We start from the raw sequence: 15,297 nt of genomic DNA on the forward strand, positions 1-15,297 counted from the left end.
TGCAGAAAAGCAGGGAGGCAGGGGAAACTAGGCTGTTTATTAAAATAGTCCCCAAAGTCTTGTAATGAAGTTTTCTTATTCGTTGGCTTAACAACCTTGGGGACTTTTATTGAATTTTGGTTGGTAGGTTCATTTAGTTGCGTGTCTAAACGTTTCAATTAGCTTAATATTAACGTACATTATACAAATTCTATAGATTTATTGTAACTCTTCTCGGGACCTATAAGAAGCTTGCGTAACCGCAAACAAGAGCCATATCAGTCCAGTGGTTTGCGTGATCTTTAGGCACAAACAGACAGACTATAATGAATCTCATACAAAGACAAACTGAAAACATATCATTTAAGACAACTTATCTTACACACAAACATACAAAAAACATGCACATGCCCTATTATTTAAAACACTCTTGAGATAATTTCTAGGATTATTTAACATAATTTTGTCTCAGTAAATATCTCAAAGGCGATATATTACTACTCTGGTGTAATATCATTAAAATAAAGGACAATAGAAACATGTTTAGACCTGACCTAGACCTTAAAAACGGAATTTGGCACATACAAAGTTGTTCCACTAGACTTATTACTTATAGAGATGTTCAGTATAAAAAGAAAAATGTTTTGAAGGGTAAATTATGTAAAGAAAATGGATTATACACAGGGACATCCAATTTTTAGGAGGGTAAAATTAGGGGTTGAAAGGGTTAACACCCCTAAACCCCGCCCTAAGACGTCTATGATTCTACAAAGTTTTAATTGGTTGAAACTAAACTGAAGTATTAGGCACTAGCATCTAGGGTTTTTTAATTAAGGGGCTGTGTTTCAACCAACATGTCAACATTTTTCGGTAATGTTAGGCTTTTGAAAAATCAAGACCTAATTAGTCAATTGGATAGCTATTTATCAAGCATTAAGACAGACTGACAAACATAGGTCTACTTTTTATTATAGATAAAACATACTAATTTGTTGAAGTCAAAGAAAAATATTTTATGGATAACAAAAGGAAAACCTCTGGAAAAAAAATATGATCATTGAGCACTCTACATCTTATTGGCGGATTCGTGAGTTATGGTGGTTCCGGTTTACCCTTTCCATTCAAATTATAATACAATTTCTCCCCACATATTAGAGTTAACTAACAACAATATCCCCGGCCCTCCTAGTAACAGTAAAGAGAAACAAAATTTATTCCCTAAACACCAAGTGAAACCAGGGAAGGATAGGACATTTGACTGTAAATTATACTTGTACCCAAAGTTTTATCCAAACATGTTGGTTGTCTTTAAAACTTTGTCCACTTGGCGCTTTCACACAAAATACCTTGTTGAGCACTGATAAACCCCCTTCTTATTTTTTTAGATAAATTGAGAAAAAAAGGCGAATAGGGAAACATTTGATTTTGATAGTTCTTTAAGTGGAAGGAAACAAAGATTTTCTTCAGATAATATATCATCGCTGTCTGATTTAACAGAACTCGCACAAAATGATTTACATACAACTTTTTTCATCCCTTTGTTTCTTAGAAATTTTCATGATTATGCCATTTAAGCTTTAAGGTTTTGCCACCCTTACAAAGATATATGTATGCAGGGGCGTGCGAGAGACGTGTAGGTTAACACCCCTTGAAAAATTAATGAATTGTCAATAATTTACAGTGGGATGTGTCTACCTCCTAAAATATATTTAATTTGGTATTGACAGGTGGGATTGCTTGGAAGTGTTTGTAGTGAAACTTCTAAAAACTTAAAACATATAATACTTGTTTGATTTGTTTTATTTTCGAACAAAATACTACTTACAAGGAAGCTTATTATATGTCCTTGGAAGTTATTTTTAAAATTTTTCTGAAAGTTAGTATTTTAAGTCTTGCAAGGGAAATGACCCCTAGGAACCCCACTCTTCTCCTCACCCAAAGAAAAAATATTTCCATGTGGGGAAGGCTACCACCTCCCTTTTAATGTAATGATCCCCCAACACCAAATGGTAAAACGACTTGTATTTCATTAAATAATATATGCAAGTTTTTGTATACATTACTTTATGTCATAGTTTTTGTAACAGATAAATAGTTGATATCTTACTGACAACTTGAATGTAGAATTTAGTATTATTTAAAGCAAGAATAGCAACATCCATAAAAGCGATGGTTAAAAGTCAGACAATTTTACAAACGAACAATTGCTTAGTTTTTGTGGCTACTCTTCCTATAAATCGCCAAAAAAATATCTAAAAGATAATGTTTAAAAGTTAAGAAATAGAAAAATTTAACCATAGAAATATACATATATCCATAAATAATTTAAAGAAAGCTTCATTCTAGTCCTAAACAGTCTCTTATTATGATTTAATGAGTTAATCATTGTGTCTGTATTAATGAAGAATAACCAATTTAGAGAAAAATGCAAAACACTTACACAACCATTTAACAATGCATTATCCTATAAGATAAAGAAGTAAGCCTTTTTGTCTGTAGCGCTGAACTAAGATGCTTCTCCTTTTCAGTAAAGGCTATTTTTCCTACGAATATAGAGCCCCTCTTATATGCAAATAAAACATTAGAACCATACCCCAACCCTTTCATTCCCCTTGCAAATTTACAAAAACAAATACCCTTAATTATTCTCCATTTATAACAAAAAATAAACAAAATAAATATGAGAAAAAATGGGGTTAAATAAGTGACCCAATTTAAAAATGTTGGAAATTGTCTGTCCATCTATTTAAAAATGCTAGTCTTGACACCTTCAATCATAAGAGCCTAATTTTTCTTACTCATCACATTCAAGAATATGGGTATATGGAGTTTGAAAAAATGTTTTTTTTATTAGCATAGGAGACGAACCCCTATCTGTCCCACTTTGAGAAAGACGATTCCAGTGACGTCATATACGTTTTGGGAAAGAAAAAGGGAAGGGGGAAGAAAATCTCTTCAAAAGAGATGGGAGAAAAGGGAAGAGATTTTCTTCCCCCTTCCCTAAACGTATATGACGTCACGGGAATCGTCTTTCTCAAAGTGGGACAGTTTGGGGTTCGTCGCATAGGACAGACTATAGTAGGAAGGTTTTACACATAAAAAGATATAAAAAGTGGAATACAACAAAGAAAACGATAAAAATTAAAGATATAGGTAATTTTTTCCAAGTACCACGTCCCTTCTTAGTAGGAGTGCTGTACAACCAAATTGTCTATAGTCTGCTAAGGACCAAAGCTAAGCCTTCTTGAAAATTGTAGAGTAATGGCCCTGCTGGGTTCTAACTGGACAAACATAACTACATATAATCAAAAATACAAACATATCTAATATACATCTATTATATATATTCGAAAGAGCAAAGGGGAGCTAATTTAAAACCATTACAGGACAAATATTAAGCTACATTATCGGTTTTGCTTATATTAAGATATTTAGCTTCAGACAAAAAAGCCTTACTACTTTATATAATAGGATATACATCCATTTTGGTAATAACAAAAGCAAAGCAAAAAGTACAGTTTTTTGTTGATAGATGTATCCAAATATTCCTGAACATTTGAACTCGCTGTGAAACAAGGAATTTATGAATTTGCATCCCAAAATGGTCAGCTCAGAATAATACCGAGAGAGAGAAATCCACAGGGGGGGAGATATGCTTCCTGAAAACACATTTAATGGGCAAAATTTTTTGTTGTTGTAGTATTCAACTCTTTGAATGTGCATATAAAGAATGCTCGATAGATTAATGTAGAAATATTTTTCTCAAGTAATTAATGATATTTTTCTCTGTGTTGATTATGACAATTAACTTGTTATTTATACATACACATACAAACACACACACACACACACACACACATACACAATTAGCATTGTATTTGCTCTTCCTTCTTTCTAAATTATTTCTAAAACTGTTAAAAATAATTTTAATATGAAATGTAAAAAATCGGTACAAGTTGCCAAAATTTAAAAGTAATGTATTTTTAGTAGGATTGTTAAAGTTAAGACTTACATTTTTTCTTAAAATCCTTCAATTATTTTTTCCCTTAACATATTCGCTTTTATGAACATATTTGTACTTGATGATAAGATAGCATAAGTGATTGCTTACTTTATGGTATTTCTTACGGATAGTTAGTTTTTGATATTTTGCTTTTTATGTGAAGCACCCACATTGGATATATCTATTCTTGTTTACACTTAATTTATAAAAATTATCTTGACAGTATCGCATCTGTCTTATTACTTTAAAAATAGTTCTTAAGAATTTATTTTCAATGCAATCACAGCATGGTACGTGACTATTAATTGCCTTAATTCAGATGTTACATATGAATTTACAATATTGTTCACAACCACTTTACTGCACTTCCAATTTATTAAAAAATTACGGTTTTAAATTTTATATAATTATGTCATAAAATTTAAACATTTGCAGCAGTAAAGAACTAAATTAATCTTTGTCTTTGTACTTATTTTTTTATGGTTTTTATTTCAATATGTAACAAACTGTCCTTAGGATTTTGTCAAATAAAATTTAACTGTTTGTTTTAGTTAAAGGATTGCCTTCTCTTACTTTTGATGTAACGCTTTTTAAAATTTATTCCTTAGTAACAAAAATAACAGGATGTAAAACTGTAGCATAAGATCTCGCTTACCTGCTGTCATTTCCTCTTTGTTAAGCTTATTTAAGGTCCATCGACGGTTTAAAACAGGGTTCGGAAGCCGCGCCTCAGCCGCGCATAAGCCTCAGTCTTAAACCTGCTTGTGAGCAGAAAAAGAAATTTTTGAAAGAAGGATTGTCTACTAAAGAGACAGTTTTATACATCCAGCTAAATTTTATATTGATAAAATGACGATTTTTACTGAGGCTTACACGCGGCTTCCGATCCCTGGTTTAAAACTATTTAAGGGAGAGTACCTCCAACCTCTCAATATCTATCGACCCATGAAAACCACAAAAAAAAATCTTCTTTCCCTTCCCTCAAGTTAAGGGGTGTAGCCGCTAGTAGAAAAGAAATAAATAATTAATAATTAAATACATTTTTTTGGCAAATGCAAAATAAAAATAATGACAAGACAAAAAATTGTCTTGGTTTAAGGCGATTCTGTGCAATTAAAATATGTGATTAACTCACACTTTTTCATTTTTGTAAAGAAATGCACAGATATTCTTTTAGAAATCAATCAGGAATTTTAATTAGCTATTTAAGCTGCTTTTTTTTTATTACTCAAACTTATTTTGAATGAGATTGTAAGTAAAGTTATGTCTAATTCTCTAAAATTCCTAGGCTAGCCTCTCTGTCAAGGTTTTCTAAGCAAACATAAACATAAACATAAACGATAACACATTCAATATAAAATTTAGGTTAGTCTACGAGTTTAGGTTTCCTGAGCCTTGCATATATATGAAGTGAAGGCATCTGTAAAACTTGGTAAACCCTGGGCTAGCCTAAGAAATTCTATAGGATTTGGTGTCATAATTTTCGTCACTACCATGGCAAAATCCTCTGCACGCCATTGATGAAAACTGACCCAAGGAAGTCTTGTTGCAAACAAATACATAAGTTGCTTTCATGGTTTATAATTATTACAAGCGTCTGCGCCCCTAGCATCTAGGGGCTCTATATTCGAAGGGATATTGAAGAGCAGAAAATAACTTAAAACCTTACCTAGGCTTATTTATAAAAATAAAATAGCCTAAAACCTTCTCAGGGCCTATAAGAAGCTTACCTCTAAAGGAGAACCATATCGGTACAGTGGTGAGCGAAATCCTTCGCTACAAACAAAAAAAAGCTTAGTACTTTATATTATAGGATAGGATATAGCTCTAAGACCTATCAAAGTGTCCTCTCGTGCTAAAACTTCTGAGAATAAATATACTTTTATTTCTGAGATTACTGAAGCCTATTCCCTGTAAGAAATCACTTACAATAGTCTCACTAACAAACGCGCAGCGCATGCACAGTACCCTGTTGAATCTGGAGGCTTGTACTGACTTATGATTTCAATACATTACCTTGATTTGATGAAATGTTAAATGGGTAAACTCATATTTTTTATAAAGTTATCTCAAGAGATGATTTGTTTGCTGTGTAGGTCAAGATCTGTCAATGCATTGGAACTAGGAATCTGAACCTACCCTTTATGAAACTCTCCTAATGCAAAATAGTAAAGTTTCTTTGTTGTCCGTTAAGATCTTGTCAGCTACTAAACTGATTTAGTTCTCCATTTTAGAAAAGCTACACATAGGTTCTAGGCTTTCTCTCTTTCCCTATAATACTAAATTCTAAAAATATCACTAAATATAAAATTATTTGTTGATATAATAACAGCAGCAAAGTTTAACAGTGTGAAGGATCATGACTGAATGACATATGGCCTAATAATTTGCTTGCAAAATGGTCCATCTATTATTTTTGTTATTATTAAGATTGATATTTGTTGCTGCTGCTTTTGTGCAGATAAATTTTTGCAAAGTATTTCCTCAGGGGTTTAAATGTAATCTTTATTTAGGGATCTTAAAGGATAAGACAATGGCTAATGAATTGATGTACATTTCCAGTTATGATATAAAAAATTTACCTTTCTGTAGATTTTTCTGAAAAGTTTTGACACTGTTAGTTTTAAGCCAACTAATCAAGATTTTAATTCAAAGTTATAAAGCCAACAAATGAGAGAAAAATAAGAGCAATGTCTTTAATTAAGATATGATTTATCTGGTGTTGTATAACATGTTTAGTAAATTCATGGTTTAAACTTTTTATAGGATTCAAACAATTTTGTTACAAATGTTTATGCAAGTTAAAATTAAAAAGTTTGAGTAATTTTAATAATTTTATTAGTTTTAGGTATGGTATTTTAGGCAATAAAAGTAATCATTACATTTAACTTCTCTCAAAATTAAACCCTTGCTTTTGATTAAAGTAATAACCATAATTGTTAGTATGCATTTTGAATGTTATTGTAATATAGTTTATTGTACTTTTGTGGTTTTAATGCTTGATTATAGGTGTTTAAGGATTCTTTTTCGAGAATTCTTGCCAATTGTAGACTTATTATTTGTTGTTCTATATATCATATCTCATTTTTTTGGTTATAAGGTTGTATATTATGAAGTTTTAAAAGTTATGTTTGGTTTATTGTATTGTCTTATTTTTAAAAGCGAAGCTTTTTTAAATATTATGTGTACATAGTTACTTAAAATATTGAATTGAAAAGTTTAAATTTCAAAATACTTAATTTATTTTTTCTTTTTAGGAGTTTATTGGTGTGCAGTATACCATTGATGAGCAGCCTAGTTTCAGCATTCACAGTTTCATCACCAAGGAATCAGTTGTTTTATTCAGAAAATTTTATTGTTAGCAGCTAAAAGCTACTCTATAACTCATTTTGTGTGTCTATCCTAAGACAAGTCTCTATAATATTTGAAAACAGAAAATGTGAACAAATTTGGAAGAGTAAAAATTTAGAGGTGTACAAGATATAAAGTTTGTAAAGTAGCTTCACTCCTGCACCTTATCTGATAAAAAATATTGGTTTGGTCTGTCATACATGTGTATGAAATAAACTGGACAATTTTGTAACAATTGACAATAATGGTTTATTATTAAAGTAACTAATTTAAGAGGACACTTTTGTTGATTAGATTAAATGCTAAAAATGTAAAATTAGTTGTGTTTTTCCGTTTAATTAACTTTTTAAATAATAAGTAAACTAAAAAATATGTTTATTTCAAAAGTTTTTAATTACTTGTAGTACTTAAACACAAAATTACATTATTTGACCAAAAATATAAAAAAAAATGATGTCTATTGTCCTATTAAATTGTTGTGCAGTTATAAGTCATAAACATTGTCTAATGTTCTGATTGTTTTAATACAAAACCATCACATAAAAAAAAGAGGATAATGGCTAAATATCCTTATAACCAAACAAAAAAAAGTAACATATTCCATCCACGTTGTGTTGTGAAGAAAGAAAGACACTTTAAATTATACCATGGACTTCCAGACAAAGGTCGTGCAATCTAAGAGTAGGTTGTCTGTTGAGTAGTACTTAGGTTGTTTGGACAGAAGAGGAGAAATTGGCTTCTCTTAATTATCCTTGGTTTGAGGCCCTGACGTTTAAGTGTTAGGGAAAGCAGCCTCGACAATACAAGTTATTTGACGAGGTAACCCCAAGAGTAAAAGGCCTTTTCTATTTAAACGGGAATTAAATACCATGATTGTTGGATTATCGGACTAAAAGAGTTGAACTTAATGTAGTGAATTTATCATTATATAAAAACAGCACTTCCCTGAAATATCTTTAAAAAAATGTACAAACATACCCGTCTAACTACTTGTAGCAATGCTCTCTGTATTGAACCAGATGTTCTTCTGTCTCAAAGATAAATGTTTGTCAAATCCTGGTAATTATAATTAGTACCAACAATTAGATAGGTGCGGTGTTGCTACTTCTTTGCAATAAAATTTGTATGAATTTAGAATTCTTATTTCCTCTTACATAATTCTTAAAGTTCTTCTTAAATTCTTTAGCCAAGGACAAACAAACAGAAATAAATATAAATACATAATAGATAGGATTGGTAAAAAGTTCTTGCATATTTTGTGTGCAACATAGGTGGGATTGGTAGAAAATTCTAGCTAATTTTGTGCAACACCAGAAGGAAAAAAAACACATTTGTTTCAAGACATTATTGCAATCAATTGTGGCAGATATTCATTACAACATGCCATATCTACCAGTATACAAACATCAAATTACATTAACAAAGGATTTAAATAAAATCCAGACCCCTTTTTTTGGTTCAAGGATAAGTATAATTTGAAATGTGACCCAAATTAATTTGTTTTGAGTGCAACTCTTCTGTGACTTAATTCTAAAATCGTAACTTAAATGATATGCTGATAATTTTAAATATTTCTACTCTTACAAGATTCAGTAGATTTAATCAGGGAGAGAGGTACTATTGGGCTGCTTATTACACTAGTCCCCAAAAGTTTATAATTACGATTTCTTATTTTTGATAATATTGGCGACTTTTATAGAATTTTGATTGGTTGGTTGATTTAGTTTCCAAACGTTAAAACCACTTATTGCGATCTAGTAAAGAGGTTTTTGTGTATCACTTTTAGGGATGAATATCAATTTATCAATCATCGTCTCATCCCTTTAAATCCCTGAGTATTTTTGCACCTTTTTTGAAAGAAATCTACTATCTAGAAAGCAGTCATCCTTGTTTCATCCTTGCCAAATAACAATATTCTGCTTGAAATAAAAAAAAATGATTATGTTAGCAGCAGTTCAGAAGAATCTTCGCGGGACTCTAGAAATTTTAGATTATTTCCTCCAAGGTATGTTTCAAGGTTTCCAAGCTTATTTTTTTTTTTTTTTTTTGAGGGGGGAGGAGGGTAATAAGGGTAGTCAATCTAAGTTAAACATCATGAATGAGAAAAAAATGGCATATATTGAATGTATCGTGATGGAGACAAATTTCTAGGGATTGTAAAATTAAAAATTAATATAAATTAAAACAAAGATTATTTTTATACATGATTTTTCCCGTATTGCTCAGAACCAGTCTTGTTACAGAGTAAATCTATCGAATTCGATGAATGGAAATGTATTTACTTATAATATTTTCAGATATCCTGCTCATTTCCGAGCTCCTGTTATTTACCCAGTCAACTTCTTAGGAAAAGATTACTATTAAAGATTATTATTGACAGCTGAATTATTATTACTATTTAATAATGAAAATAAAACTAATTTTCAGGAAAGTTTATCTAATGATACTTAACAGTATTAAGAATAGTGAGCTTTTGTATATTAACACCTCAAATTTTAAAATATATAGATATATGTTATATGATAAAAACGATAATTTGAATATATTGTTGACACATAAATAATTTTGATCTAATGCTCTTTTTGCAGTTTCATTTATATTCTAAGATTACATCTCTAATTCAGTTCAGTGATTTTTTAAATTGGGCTAGTTAGTAGATGGTTAGCTACCTTACCCTTAAACTAAGTATCAAAGTAATCTATTTATAAAGGCAATGGTAGATTTACAAACTCCAAGATATTTGTAAATAACAAGGAGCTTAAACCCGAGTTGAGTCATTTCTTCCAGACAACTGCAAGCACAACAACAACCACTCCTAAACCCACAACAGCTAGACCAACTGTTGTTCAGACCACCAAGAAACCACAGGTCGTAATTCAGTTACTGATAACATAAATTAAAAATCATCCAAAAAACAATTTTACATTTGATTCTATAGAAATCTTAATATTTCTATTCTGTACTTTTTTGTTGGTTTTGAGCGAGATAATAAAAATTTATGCAAATTTCTTAAAATTGTTGTACTAAGCTTTCAAAAAGTTATACCTATGTGACAATCTTATATTTGATCTAATTATAACCTAAATGAAATCAAAATGTTTTGTTGTTTAGATTGCTAACAGTCCTATAACCTGGCTAGGACCTTATCCATTCAATGGTATCCCAACAAGCCTTTTCTACTATCCTTCAGGTACATTTAATTTTCTTCGTAGTTAAGACCAGAGACATAAAAAAACTTTTGATTATGGAGGAAACTGTTTCGAATCCCAGCCAAAATCGCATCGTATTTAAATTAGGGTTGGGCCGGATAGTTTTTTGGCCGGATACCGGATATCCGGCCGATTTCAAATGCCAGATATCCGGCGTTGGCCGGATATCCGGCAAACTACCGGTTATCCGGCCAAATTGCCGGATATCCGGCCGGATAACCGGCCAAATTACTGGCGTCTTATTATATACAACTGGCGGCTAGGCCCTTAGAGGCCTCTAGGGGCACTTGAGGGGGGTGGAAATGAAATTGATAACAATGTTCAAAATTTAGGGGGGGCTGACGCCCCTTATTTTTATATTTAGTTTAAAAATTAAATAAAAATATTTTTTGGGGGGAGTATTTTTTTCTAGTGGCGATTTCTCTTGGAAGAGTGGTGGTACCCTCACACAAAATAGTTAGAAACCTTCCCAGGGCCTATGAGAAGCTACCCTGTAAAGGAGAACCCGATCGGTTCAGCGGTTAGCGAGATCCTTCAGTACAGACAAACAGATAGACATCCTGTTACTTTATTATAAGGATACAGGTTAAAACTTAAAAATTATGTAACTATTAAATGATCTTTCTTCTAAGCAATTAATGTAATAAACTATTACTACCCTCAATCTGTAATATTAACCCCTGTTGGAGGATGGGCGGGGAGGTGGCGTTGAACGCATGCCCCCCCCCCCTGTGCATTTTCTCTGTATAAAAGGTAGAGGGCTATAACTAAATGACTTTCAAAATATGGGTATGACACATAACTAAGAGTGTAATTTTTTGAATACCTCCTTCCTGGCGGGCACAGGATGCCAGCAAACCTGGCAAATACTTAAATATTCTATAGTATATGAAATATAGGTGTTCATGTCGATTTCAGGTTCCAGGTATAGTCCTGGAAGTCCTGTACCTCCAGGTCTCCAGAAATCTTTAAACGGTTCCTTTGAGAGCAATTTTTGACTTAGACACTTCCAATTTTAAATTTAGGCTTTTTAAATGTCTTCATGACATATTATAATTTCATAAAATCCGTTGCTGTTTACCTGCCGACCGCCAGTTTGAGGCTGGCAGCTGATAAGAACTGCTGCCCCCGCCAAAATTTATGTTTTTCTAATATAAAATTTACATAAAGATAAACATATTCAGAAAAAATGTTCTTATAGCTTCAATAATAAGAAAATTACAGCCATTTATAATTTAAAAAAGCAGAAATTTTTGTTGTAAAATATAAAATATTACATTGCCGGATAGTTTCAATATCCGGTATCCGGCCGGATATTGAAAATGGCCGGATATCCGGCCTCACAGGATATCCGGCCCAACCCTAATTTAAATACGTAAAAGTTGTACCTACTGTTATTATGTCAGATGCATTACAATAGTAAAGGTAGGGGGAATTCCTTGTCACAAAACAGACTCATCTCATTACCATACACAAAGATCTTGCAGACAAAGGTAGTGCAATAAAAGAATAATTATACATACAAGAGTCTTCATTCTTTACCATTTCAGGTAAGCTGCCTGTCTCCTCCCCGATAACATGGATTAATCCAGCTCCATACATTAGCTCCAGACCCACCAGCAACCAGATAAATAGGCGGGCAAGTGTGCCTATTTATATTGGTTAGGAAAATCAGCTGATTTCCATGTGAATTTTCCCGCCAACATTTTGTGAATGCTGTTAAAGCAGCACAAAATACACAAAGAAATGAGCAGTGAAAGGATTTTTACATTTCAAGAACATGGATAAAGTTAAGTAAAAAATGACAAATGAAAAACTGGTGATGGAAAAACGGTGTTAAGTTGAAAAAATCCCCGGTAAATTGTCAATTATACTAAAGAGAAATCCGGTGATTGTTCCAAAAGTGATTTTAATACAAAAAACTTTTATGGATGTTTAATCATTTCTGTAAATAGGCATGAGTTTTAAAAATATTTTTTGTTATAGCAAGGAGGACATTTTTTCAACATTTACTTTAAATATACTTCAGTATTTGATGGTTTTAATTGATATTTTTGTTAATGACAATTACCTTCTTAAAAACAACATGTATATATGATTCTTTTTAAAAATTAGTTTTGTCGGTAGATTTTCTAGTCAATGAAATAATATGAAAATTTTTGTATATAATATTAGGTTTATTAAAATAAGTCTAGTCTAATAGTAAATATAGCTGGTTTTAAAATTTTAAATATTCATTTTTTACTTCATCTAATTTGTTTTTATTTTCTATACAATTTTTAAAAGCTAAACGGTTCCATTACACATAAAATGTATAGCTATCATTGCTCAATAAAAAGCCCAAATTCTAAAACTTCATTTCACTGTAAAATTTTTCTTTGCATTTTTACAATAACGAATAAGTGCAATTGTAAATATTAAAATAAATATTTTTTGTTGAAAATATTAAAACACTTATAGAACATAGAGTAGAGACTGTAATAGAATAGATTATTAATATAACTAGTATTGTGATTGTATATAATTAAAAAGTATGTATCCATTTTTTATGCAGCGATTCTTTTATAATTTTGTATAGCAAGTTTCAAATACAAGTACATGATAGACAGTTCAATTTATTTATAAGACAAAAAAAGTGAACTTTAATATCTTTTTCTTGTTAATATCAATTCGCTTTTCTCAACAACCATAAATTCTGATCAACTAGTTTTTTTTCTGAATTTCATTTTATTTTAAAAGCATATGAGCAAATCAGCACTCCTATTTCATTATGGTTTTCAAATAAATTGTCCACGGTAACGTAAATAAAAATCATGGAATGAATTCTTTTTTTGTGGAAGCCAGAAAATAAGAATTAAACTATTATCTTTTCATTTTCGTATCCGCAGGCAACTATCTATAAACCATACTAGAAATATATATATTAAATGTGTATAAATGAAGGCATTTATAGAATATAATTTTGTATACATCACAGTGCGTTTGAAGGTGCTTTGACTTTTGTGTCAGAACCTAAATTGGGACATAGTGCATTTCATTACCCTAGGTTAGGTAACTTCATTTCACTTTTCAATAAAATCTAAAATGCAGCCGTTTTTGAGAAAATTAGATTTGAAAATTTCACGTTCAATTATCATCAACTAGCAGTTACCGCATAATCCTGACAAGAAAAGCAAAGATTATTTATTTAAAATTTTGAACAAGTTTGCTTTTATAAAGTTCTTCATAAAACCACTCCTTAAGTGAGTTGATTCATGGCCATTTTTATCAGTTGCTTTGCTAAGGTCACGGAAATTCAGCTCTAATTAAATCATATTAGAGAAGTTTTAGGACAGACTTTATAAAAGCAAAGTTGTTCAAAATTTTTAGTAAATAATATTTGCTTTTCTTGTCATGATTATGTGGTAACTCCTAGTGGATGAAAATTGAACCTGAAATTTTCAAATCTAATTTTCTCAAAAACGGCTGCATTTTATATTTTGTTCATAAGTGAAATAAAGTTACCTAACCTAGGGTAATGAAATGCACTGTGTTCCAATTTAGGTTCTGACACAAAAGTCAGAGCACCTTCATACGCACTGTGACATATTATTATGATTATTAAGTTGTAAATAAACTTATGTTGTTATACATCAATCATTTTAGATAAAAACAAGGACAATTATGTTTTAAATAGCGTAGCTTGTTGATGGAGAATTAAAAATGCCAAACTTCAAATTGCAGTGTGCTCTTCAGGGAACAGTGCTTATGTCATAGTAATAACTCCATTCCCGAAAATTTGTTTCATATTCTGTCATATTAGTAGTAAGGGTTTTTTGTCTGGAGCTTAAGATTTCTGGAACTATTGAAATCAACTTCAATTAAGGGAAGCTTGATATAGGTCCCAGGATGTTTCCAGGCTATTTCACTTTTAAATTCACATCGATTCTGGTATGGCTTTAGGCTTTTTTCTACCCTACCTTTCGATTATAGAGCCCCTAGATGTTCTGGGCTCAGCCATTGGTTTGTTAAAAAAAAGGGTGTTAATTGTTTAAAGCATGCGGCAAAGAAAAACAAATATAATATAATTAATAATATATTAATCCCAAAGACAAAAAAAAGTAAATTATAGAGTTGCTGAACTTCAGCAGAATTCTCACACGTATATTGGTCTATTTTTGTGGCGTGTATGTCATAAAGAATGTAATTTTTATATAACTTCAAGCAACACAGATGACAAAGATAAATATACAAAAAAAACACGCATTTCTTCATATTTTATATTCAAACCATAACATGTCACGATATTAAAGATCTTAAGGACAATAGTCGATAAATTGTTGTACAATCCCAATGATGATACAAAGAGTTACACCTTCTGTAGATTACAATCAGCCGACCAATCAAAATTCAATCAAAGTCTCCATAGTTTTTAAGCCAACAAATAAGTAGACGTTATTATAACGATGGTAATTAGTTGCCCATTGTCACCAACCTCCTTGGCACGCTATATTTATCTTATGGGAATAATTGTTTCTGTCCAAGAATGTAGAACAACAAATAACTCTGTATTTCCGTGTACATGCACTGATCAATTGCAAGTGTGGCTCTAGAGTTGAAACATAACATTTTATCTGAAGAAAAATAACATGTAAATTATATACGGAATGCGTATTGGTATAATAGGAAATATGCACGAAACATGTTAGCCGTATATCTTGAATAGTAGCCAAAAATATCAGGGAAAGAGACAGACGATTCGCTCCAAAAAAAAAC

The 15,297-nt window shown here is 31.2% G+C and overlaps 1 protein-coding gene and 1 long non-coding RNA gene across 2 annotated transcripts in view; both read left to right on the top strand.

Annotated features, from left to right (window-relative positions):
* LOC145314423 (uncharacterized) overlaps positions 1 to 7,602 on the top strand; it is a 73,044-nt gene extending 65,442 nt beyond the window's left edge. The window contains exon 2 of the long non-coding RNA XR_013877767.1: positions 7,240 to 7,602. This is a non-coding gene — a long non-coding RNA (uncharacterized LOC145314423). The remainder of the gene's footprint in view (positions 1 to 7,239) is intronic.
* Positions 7,603 to 8,713: 1,111 nt separating this feature from the next.
* Positions 8,714 to 13,938, top strand: LOC145314925 (uncharacterized). The gene is made up of 6 exons (XM_080155000.1): positions 8,714 to 8,728; positions 9,208 to 9,338; positions 9,631 to 9,678; positions 10,042 to 10,201; positions 10,445 to 10,523; positions 12,093 to 13,938. Exons 1-6 carry the CDS (start codon positions 8,714 to 8,716, stop codon positions 12,206 to 12,208), a joined length of 549 nt encoding a protein of 182 aa, XP_080011126.1. The 3' UTR covers positions 12,209 to 13,938.
* Positions 13,939 to 15,297: the final 1,359 nt, after the last annotated feature.

Source organism: Acartia tonsa, chromosome 3 (assembly GCF_053477335.1).
Source record: "Acartia tonsa isolate MP-2025a chromosome 3, ASM5347733v1, whole genome shotgun sequence".
NCBI lineage: Eukaryota > Metazoa > Arthropoda > Copepoda > Calanoida > Acartiidae > Acartia > Acartia tonsa.